This window comes from Zea mays, chromosome 4 (assembly GCF_902167145.1).
Source record: "Zea mays cultivar B73 chromosome 4, Zm-B73-REFERENCE-NAM-5.0, whole genome shotgun sequence".
Lineage (NCBI taxonomy): Eukaryota > Viridiplantae > Streptophyta > Magnoliopsida > Poales > Poaceae > Zea > Zea mays.
Window position 1 is genome coordinate 146,431,320 of NC_050099.1, and position 10,167 is coordinate 146,441,486.

The 10,167-nt window shown below is 44.6% G+C and overlaps 1 protein-coding gene across 1 annotated transcript; it reads right to left on the reverse strand.

Moving 5' to 3' along the window:
* Positions 1 to 2,006: 2,006 nt before the first annotated feature.
* On the reverse strand, positions 2,007 to 5,551 carry LOC103655574 (phospholipase D alpha 1-like). Its single transcript, XM_008682306.2, has 3 exons — positions 5,541 to 5,551; positions 2,315 to 2,979; positions 2,007 to 2,187 (listed from the first exon to the last, which is right to left on the reverse strand). The coding sequence occupies exons 1-3, from the start codon at positions 5,549 to 5,551 to the stop codon at positions 2,120 to 2,122; spliced, it is 744 nt and encodes a 247-aa protein (XP_008680528.1). The 3' UTR covers positions 2,007 to 2,119.
* Between the last annotated feature and the right edge of the window lie 4,616 nt (positions 5,552 to 10,167).

Genomic DNA, 10,167 nt, shown 5'->3' on the forward strand with positions numbered 1-10,167 from the left:
GTGCATTTTTAGAAATGCGAGGATAATGTAGGGGGATCTTACTAAACTTCTTACGCTCTTGGCGTTTAGAAGTTACGGAGGGCGCATCGGAGCTGGAGGTCGATGTTGATGAAGTGTCGGTCTCGTAGTAGACCACTTTCCTCATCCTTTTGTGCTTGTCCCCTCTCCGATGTGGCTTGTGGGAGGAAGATCTCTCCTTCTTCTCTTTGTGGTGCGAAGAAGATTTCTTCTCCTTCCCTTTGTTGGAGGAGCTCTTCTTCTTCTCCTTCCTCTTGGTGCGGGACTCTTCCGATGAAGTGCTCCCGTGGCTTGTAGTAGGCTTTTCGCCGGTCTCCATCTCCTTCTTGGCGTGATCTCCCGACATCACTTCGAGCGGTTAGGCTCTAATGAAGCACCGGGTTCTGATACCAATTGAAAGTCGCCTAGAGGGGGGGGGGTGAATAGGGCGAAACTGAAATTCTCAAAAATAATCACAACTACAAGCCGGGTTAGCGTTAGAAATATAAACGAGTCCGCGAGAGAGGGAGCAAAACAAATCGCAAGCAAATGAAGAGTGTGACACGCGGATTTGTTTTACCGAGGTTCGGTTCTTGCAAACCTACTCCCCGTTGAGGAGGCCACAAAGGCCGGGTCTCTTTCAACCCTTCCCTCTCTCAAACGGTCCCACGGACCGAGTGAGCTTCTCTTCTCAAATCACTTGGGAATCAAACTTCCCGCAAGGGCCACCACACAATTGGTGCCTCTTGCCTCAATTACAAGTGAGTGTTTGATCACAAGAAAGAATCAAGAAAGAAGAAAGCAATCCAAGCGCAAGAGCTCGAAAGAACACAAGCAAATCACTCTCTCTAGTCACTATGGCGTTGTGTGGAATTTGGAGAGGATTTGATCTCTTTGGTGTGTCTAGAATTGAATGCTAGAGCTCTTGTAGTAGTTGGGAAGTGGAAAACTTGGATGCAATGAATGGTGGGGTGGTTGGGGTATTTATAGCCCCAACCACCAAAAGTGGCCGTTGGGAGGCTGTCTGTTCGATGGCGCACCGGACAGTCCGGTGCACACCGGACAGTCCGGTGCCCCCTGCCACGTCATCACTGCCGTTGGATTCTGACCGTTGGAGCTTCTGACTTGTGGGCCCACCTGGGTGTCCGGTGCACACCGGACATGTACTGTTTGCTGTCCGGTGTGCCAGCATGGGCGATTCTGACTCCTGCGCGCGCATTAAATGCCGTTGCAGGTAGCCGTTGGCGCGAAGTAGCCGTTGCTCCGAGGTTGCACCGGACAGTCCGGTGCACACCGGACAGTCCGGTGCATTATAGCGGAGCGGCGAGGGAGAAAACCCGAGGCTGGCGAGTTCCTGAGGCCGACCTTCCTTGGAGCACCGGACATGTCCGGTGTACACCGGACAGTCCGGTGAATTATAGCCGAGTCGCCTCTGGAAATTCCCGAAGGTGGCGAGTTTGAGTCTGAGTCCCCCTGGTGCACCGGACATGTCCGGTGGCACACCGGACAGTCCGGTGCGCCAGACCAGGGGTGCCTTCGGTTGCCCCTTTGCTCCTTTGTTGAATCCAAAACTTGGTCTTTTTATTGGCTGAGTGTGAACCTTTTACACCTGTATAATCTATACACTTGGGCAAACTAGTTAGTCCAATTATTTGTGTTGGTCAATTCAACCACCAAAATTAATTAGGGACTAGGTGTAAGCCTAATTCCCTTTCAATAGCATAATGCATGGATAAAATAGAGGTTTATCATGCACCGAAAAACTAACGCCTCTAAAGCCAAGAAAATAAAGCAATTCAATCAGGGTGCCCAATGCTATGCTATCGTCTAGAAGAGCGCTCACATCCGGTCGTTTTGGTGGAGCGAGACCATCCAAAAATTTGCCATATGTAGACTCCAGGAGCGCTTCGCTCCTTTTTCCATTGGAAACCAAACATTTATAAAATAGGAATGGAACAGCTCCATTTTTCTCCGCTTCTCAACCAAACACACCATAACTATACCCCCTTGGTTTTATTTGGTTTCAATCCAAAAGAGAATGAAATCTTTGGACAAAGTAGGATAGGACGATTTCTCCCTGATACTTTCTGCTTTAAGTTGATTCTGCTGCTCTCTAAAATAGTTATACTTCAGATTTTAAAGCGATCCCTTGCTTCCAATACACGTAAAGCAGAAATGCATGCTTTGTAGCTAAAGAAAACATGGTCTAGATGTGAACATATAACATAATATATTCCGTATCAGTAAATTTAACTGCGTTTAAAGAATTAGTAAACATAAATATGAAATATAGCACAATACGAGGGACAAAGATTACCTATCATCATTTTGGTATGAACATAGATCATAATCCTCCTAGCCTCTTGAGCCCAGATGTAATTAGTGTCAGGTTCTGGGTGCTCCTCTTGTTCATATTCTCCCTCCTGCTTCACCTCGCGGTTACCTAAGTAGAAGAAAGTGAGATAGTCCTTGGGGTTTGCTTCAATCCTGTTGGCTTCGAGAGCTTGTGCGATGTCAGTGTACATCATCTCCATCGTTCTCCTTTGCCAGTCAAGAATTGCCTGAATAGAAGCGCTTTCTGGAACACCCTCAGGCCACATTGGCACCACAACATAAACAGTAAACCGCTTCCCAGCTTCAATCTTGCTGACAATCATCAGCGAGAGCTCCTTCAGAATCAAGTGAAGAGCACCAATTTCTTCTGGCTTGATGCCTTCAGGCTTCCAGCCGTATGAACTTCCAAGGAAGTACTGATTCTCAATGTAGATGAAGTTCTTCGCCCTCCGTATGGCGTTTACATATGCATCCTGGATACTCCGGTCGATGATTTGATCCTTTCCACTCACAAGCCCAGCTCTTGTAGCTTCCTCAGGAGTCTCGGGGCCAAGGAGGCCGCCGCGACCGATGGGTTCGGCAAGGCATCCCCGGCACCCGAGGAGCCCGATTGACCGCCCGAGCTCTGCCTCCTCGCGCCGCCACCAACTGCGGGGACGAATGATCCGTAGTTCCTTAGCTCGATCATCAGGGACGCAGCCGCCCCTCCCCCGCCCCCGCTGATGCCGCCGCTCGCGCAGAAGCGGAAGGGGGGATGCCGCCCAAGAGGAAAGATGGCGCGGGCCCGGTGGTACCGGCCCGGCCTACCAAGCAGAGGGAGGACGAGGAGGAGGTCGTCTGCTTCATCTGTTTCGACGGGGGCAACCTCGTCGTCTGTGATCGGAGGTGGGTGCCCCGTGTCGCACTCTGTCCTCCCTCTTTGTTGACTGTTGCACCGTGTCGAGGAGGGTGGGTGGGTTCTCCGAGGCTCTCTGCCCGCTCCCCCGCACGTGTTGCCTCCGCAATTGCGTGCTGGATTTTCTCTCTCTTTTTGTCGTGGGATTGACGGATTCGAGATTGACCCCGCCTGCTCGGTTGGGGGTGGGGATCATGGACAAGGAGGACGGGGGTGGGAGGCGGAGGCATGGAATGGGCGCAGGGAGGAGTATGGAAGGGTGACCGAAGATGGAAGGAAGGCGGGGGAGGAGGATGACAGTTAGGTTTGCCAGCGAGAATCACGGTCAGGGGCGGAGCAAGGGAAGGGGGTCACGGAGGCAGGAGCGTGCGCGGAGGAGGGCAGAGTGTGCACCATGTGGAATTGTGGACGCCTACATGGGGCTCTTATAGAGTAGTAAAGATTTTTCTAAATAACATAATTTATTTACTAATAACATGATATAGGACTCAACTGTTGGAGCTGCAAATGTTTTTTGTGGGCCTAAAAACTTTAAATCAAGTCATATTTTATTTTTTAGACTTGAATATAGAACTTTTTGTTGGGCGTACAGTTATAGTCAAATAAGTCTAGAGTATTTATAAAAGTCTAAAATACCCCTACATTATTTGACTATAATTGTTCGCTCCTACAAAGACAGTTGACTCATTTGATATCTATCTTATGCTATAGTTCATGTCGATGGCCAGCCTTTATAGCCGATTTTTTTTGTTTTTTAACCTTTTTTGGACCAAAATTTACATTTAGCTCCCTGGATGACTTATTTTAGGATTTGGACCCCTAGCTCGGCGCCATGACCTATGGCACCGAGCGAACACATCTCGTCGCCATAGCCTATGGCGCCGAGCTCTGACGTGGCGTCGGTAGCCAGTGGCGCCTAGGGCTGGTGTGGTCTCGTAGCTCGGCGCCACAGATCTTGGCGCCGAGCTAGGAAGTCCGATAAATCGACCGTTCTGCTGGCCGAGAGCTGCGGCCTCCTCATTTCTCAACTTTCTCTCCATTCAAATCTTCTTCAAAAACGACCAGATTCGAGTTGGAATACTTTGTATACCAAGGTATGGTGTCTCACTGATTCGTTTTGTATATTGGGTTGTAATTTTTCTATTATTAGTTTTGATTGTTACTCCTAGGATATATAGTTCATATGATGACTATAGTTTATTAGATAGTTTGTGAAATATGATTATACAAAGATCTGTGGCGTTTATAAAATCATTTCTGCTATTTGCATATAGTTGTGTTAATATATAGTTGTTTCTTAGATGAAAGACATGTATCGGGAGGCGTTGTGGCAGAAGACAGGTCGTCCCCAGGAGTTATATCTGGATGTATCTAGTAAGGATGCTCCTGTTCCTCCTGATCTTCCTATGCCTAACTATGACTAGGGTGTCCATCTTCCTCCACGCTTCCTCCACGATTCCTCCATGGTATAGTGTCACTAGGGTGTCCATCTATTGCAAACACGGATTCATAACTCAATAACCATTAAAGATGGTACCTAACTAACACTATCAACTAATGCCTAACTTAGTACTATACCCATCTACTAATACCTAAATACTTACTAGTAATAAATAAGAAATTCGGCAACACCTCCCTTATACGGTGAGGTTTCTAAAACCTGCAGAGAATCGAACACGATGGCTGACATGCACACTAAAAAATTGAGATAACAACGCGATGGCTGACATATACAAGGACTAAATATACTCACATATAAATACCTAGCTAATTTTATACTAACAAATAAATAGCTAACTAACTATGCATTAACCAAAGCGAACATGTGTATTGAAATACTAAACACTAAATAGTTAACAAAGTAAATACTAAACACTAATTAACCACTAACTAATTACTACAGAAATACTAACTCATTACCTTGGAGTGGCGACGTGCAGGACGGATGGGCGGTGAAGTGGTCGGGGCGGAGCGATCGGGGCCGACGACGGTTGGGCGAGGCGACGGTCGGTCCGGCGCGGGGGGTGCGACGTCGACGACCGGGTTGGGCGCGCGGCGCTGGGCTTGGCGTCAGCGTCCGTGCCGGCGGCGCTGGGCGGCCACGCTAGAGGTGGGCGAGGGTGACGGGGACGTCGGCGTGGGCGACAGTGCGACGAAGAAGACAGAGCGGGCGTGAGAGAAATGAGAGGAAGGAGACGGGCAGGTGCTTAAGTCCTAGCTCGGCTCCAAGATCTGTGGCGCCGAGATAGGCACCACGTCGGCTGCCGCGTGGTCCTCCCTCGTCGCCGAGACCTGTGGCGCCGACGCGTCTTACCTCGGCGCCATGACCAATGGCGCCAACCATCGGGTCCGGTCCAAAAGTCGAAATAAGTCATCTAGAGGTCTAGATGTTATTTTTTGTTGAAAAAAAGATTAAAAAATCGGCCTCTATAGACAAAACTTTGTATATTGTGAATGAACCAACTTCTCTTCATAGCAAAGTTCATTTGGTGGCTTCGCATGAGAGAGTCTTCGTCAATGAGGCTTCGTAGAATTTGAGGTTTCGTCTGTCGTTTGGCGTAAATGAATAAATTACTTCGCACCTCATCCTTAGTCTTCATAAAAATGATTCAGTAGACTTTGTCATTTAATGAAAGGCAAATATGATCAAAAGGATTCGATCATTACTTTGAGTCTTCACGCTCAGGTGAATCGAGGCATTTGTCTTCTCCGTTATCATTAATTTTATTGATATGAAGTCGATTCTAAAAGTAGACGACAAAATAAAAAGGAAGTGGTTGTTAATCAACTCCCAAGCATTGGACTATGTTTATTCGAGGTCAAATCCCCAATAAAAGCCCCTCGCGAGTTAAGACCTACTCCAAAGGTCTGAATCTCGTGAAATTATGATTTCAAATGAAGCTAAAATATTGTCCCTAAGCTTTAGAGTTTATAGTTGTAGAGTGAACAAAGAATTTTAAATTTTTAATTGTCAAGTTTGACAGTAGTCAAGTGTAAAATGAACAATTACTTTTGATCATATTTGTAGAGTGAACAATTACTTTTGATCGAAAACGCCTATATATATCACGCTCGTGGGTCATGATTTGTTATTGGTTCCCATAAACGAGAAGTCTTACTGTTGGTTTTCATGAAACAAAGCTTTGTGTGAAGTTTTATTTGTTGCTTAGTTTACATAGTGAGGCCTAAGCATTGTTTGTTTTGTTTTGTTTTGCAAAGATGTATGGTACGAAGAGCTTCCTTTTGTGGCTTTGACCAGATCCGATGTGGATTTGACGAATGTTGAAGCTTCACAGCCAGAGTTAGTGGATGATGAATTCAAGTCAATTTGGCGAATTTTGAGTCTTCTTAGTCGAAGTTAGTGGATAAATAATATAAATCACTTAAGTTTGACATGTCTCTGATGCATGAAGTTGTCCTTGTACTGTTTGTTTTGAGGATACATTAGTAAGAGATCAAGTTCGTTTGCCTAGAAGCGAGATTGTTCCAAAGCCAAAAGGCATATGAATGCGTGATTTTTAAAGATTTCTTCACTGCCGCGTTTTGCTTCCATGTTCAAGATATAACTAAGTGATAATCTCCTAGAGGGGGTGAGTAGACGACACCTGAAATTTAAACACTTATAACAAAATTAGATTCCAAATTAGTGGTTAGAGCGAGAGAGAATAGAATTAGAGTAGGGAGCGAGTTCTTCTTGTACATTTGCTCAAATGATTTTGGAATTAACTTTGGGAGCAACACTCAAGATTTGAATCAACACCAATGCAAGAGAACATAGAGAGGCAATTGGAAGAACAAATCACAAGAGAAATCAAACACACACAAAGACACAATGTTTTCATTTACCGAAGTTTGGTTCCAAAGAACCCACGTCTCCGTTGAGGTGCCCCTAAGGTTCGGGTCTTTTTCAACCCTCTCAAGTGATTCTAACGATCAAGCTTGAGCCCTCTAGATCATGATGAGAGATAGAGTCTCCATAGGGCACTCTGAAAGTCGCCTAGAGGGGGGGTGAATAGGCGAAACCTGAAATTTATAAACTTACACACACACTAAGGTCAGGGGTTAGTGTTAGAATTAAATTCAAGTCCAAAAGAATATCTCTCTTGCTAGGAGTTGCTCAAGAATTGCGGATGACATATGGGAGCCAACTCAAATTCACACTAGCAAGGAAACATTAGAGAGGGGAAAACAAATCAAACAAGAATCAAGACGAGTGAACACGATGATTTGTTTTACCGAGGTTTAGTTCCAAAGAACCTAGTCCTCGTTGAGGAGGTCACAAAGACTAGGTCTATTTCAACCATTTCCCTCTCTCAAACGGTCACTTAGACCGAGTGAGCCTTTTCCTTAATCTCTCGGGTCACTTAGACCCCGTAAGGACCACCACACACTTAGGTGTCTCTTGCTTCGATTACAAGTCACTTGAGAAATAGAAGGGAAAAAGAAAAGGCCAAACCAAGCGACAAGAGCAACAAAGAGCACAAGTGATCCTCTCACAAGCCCTAATGCACTAGAGTTGATTTTGGGGCTTTGAGTGGATTGATTGCTTTGATTGTGTCTTGGAGTGTTGGGCTTTTGCACTTGCAATGAATGAAGAATTCAGAATGCTTGGATGGGAGTGAATGAGGTGGTTGGGGGTATTTATAGCCTCCCAACCACTTCTAGTCGTTGGCTGATTTCTGCTGGCGATGGGCGCACCGGACAGTCTGGTGCCCTCTGACTTCTGCGCTTTGACTTCTGCACGGCACTGTTCATCACTGTTCCTTCTAACGAAACAACAGTTGGCGCGAAGGGAGCCGTTGCTCCGTTGGCTCACCGGACAGTCCGGTGAATTATAGTGGAGCGCGCCTCTAGATTCTCGAGAGTGGCTGGTTTAACTCTGTGTGGCCCTGGTGCACCGGACACTGTCCGGTGCGCCATTTTTTAGCACACTCAAGGTCTTACTCCATTTTTAATTGTGTCCCTAACTTGATTTCTTTCTTGGTTTGTGTTGAACCTTATGCAGCTGTAATACATGAATTCTAGACAAACTAGTTAGTCCACGTGTTTGTGTTGGTCATCAAACACCAAAATTAATTATAGGAAATGGTTAACCCTATTTCCCTTTCAACCTCCCCCTTTTTGGTGATTGATGCCAACACAAACCAAAGCAAATAATAAATGTAGAAATATAACTAGTTTGCAATTGAGATGAATGTGCATAGGTTACTTGGAATTAAACCAATGAAGGATTTTAAATATATGGATAAGAGTGAATGGTTTGACTTTCTTTTATTTGACATTTTGGACCACATTTGCACCACTTAGTTTTGTTTTTGGAAATCTTTTCAAAAACTTTTGCAAATAGTCAAAGGTATAGTAATATGATTGCAAGAAGCATTTTTAGGATTTGAAATTCCTCCCCCTGTTTCAAATGCTTTTCTTTTAACTATATAGAATCTCCCCCTGAATGAAATTCTCCCCTTAGCTTTTTAAGAGGGTTTTGAAATAGATACCAATTTGAAATTCTACTTTCACATATCAATTGTAAATTAGATACTAATTGAAAAATACACCAATTGAAATTTACTAATTAAAACTTCATTTCAATTTTTTTGAAATGGTGGTGCGGTCCTGTTGCTTTGGGCTTAATATTTTCTCCCCCTTTGGCATTAAGCGCCAAAAACGGAGAACTTGGGAGCCCTTTTGTAATTTTCTCCCCCTTTTGGGCCTAATATCTTCTCTCATATGGTAGTATAAATACGGGTGGAGTGTCATACCATTGAGAGTGATATGAGTAACGGCAAAGGGTAAGTTATACGGTCAGAGTTGGAGTGGAAGCCTTGTCTTTGCCGAATACTCCATTTCACTTTCAATCTAAGACTAAGTATAGAGATACACTTGAAAGCACATTAGTCTTAGCCTTGGCACAAGAAGAATAAGAAGTATGCATTTGTACCAAATGAAAGAGACATGATCAAAGGTATATAAATTAGCTATGTGTGCAATGTTTCAATCAAAGTTCCGAGAATCAAGTATATTTAGCTCATTCCTAAGTTTGCTAAAGGTCTTCTCATCTAGTGGCTTGGTAAAGATATCGGCTAATTGGTTGTGGGTATTAACATAAGCAATTTTGATATCCCCCTTTTGTTGGTGATCTCTCAGAAAGTGATACCGAATATCTATGTGCTTAGTGCGACTGTGTTCAATGGGATTATCCGCCATGCGGATTGCACTCTCATTATCACATAGGAGAGGGACTTTGCTCAATTTGTAGCCATAGTCCCTAAGGGTTTGCCTCATCCAAAGTAATTGCGCACAACAATGGCCTGCGACAATGTACTCGGCTTCGGCTGTGGAAAGAGCTACAGAGTTTTGTTTCTTTGAAGCCCAAGACACCTGGGATCTTCCTAGAAACTGACAAGTCCCTGATGTGCTCTTTCTATCAATTTTACACCCTGCATAGTCAACATCAGAATATCCAATTAAATCAAATGTAGATCCCCGGGGTACCAAAGCCCAAACATAGGAGTGTAAACTAAATATCTCATGATTCTTTTCACGGCCCTAAGGTGAACTTCCTTAGGATTTGCCTGAAATCTTGCACACATGCACACTGAAACATAATATCCGGTCGAGATGCACATAAGTAAAGTAAAGATTCTATCATCGACCAGTATACCTTTTGATCTACGGATTTACCTTCCGTGTCGAGGTCGAGATTCCCATTGGTTCCCATGGGTGTTTTGATGGGTTTGCCATTCTTCATCCCAAACTTCTTAAGTATATCTTGTATGTACTTTGTTTGGCTGATGAAGGTGCCCTCTTTGAGTTGCTTGATTTGGAATCCAAGGAAATACTTCAATTCCCCCATCATAGACATCTCAAATTTCTGTACCATGATCCTACTAAACTCTTCACAAGTTGACTTGTTAGTAGACCCAAATATAATATCATCAACA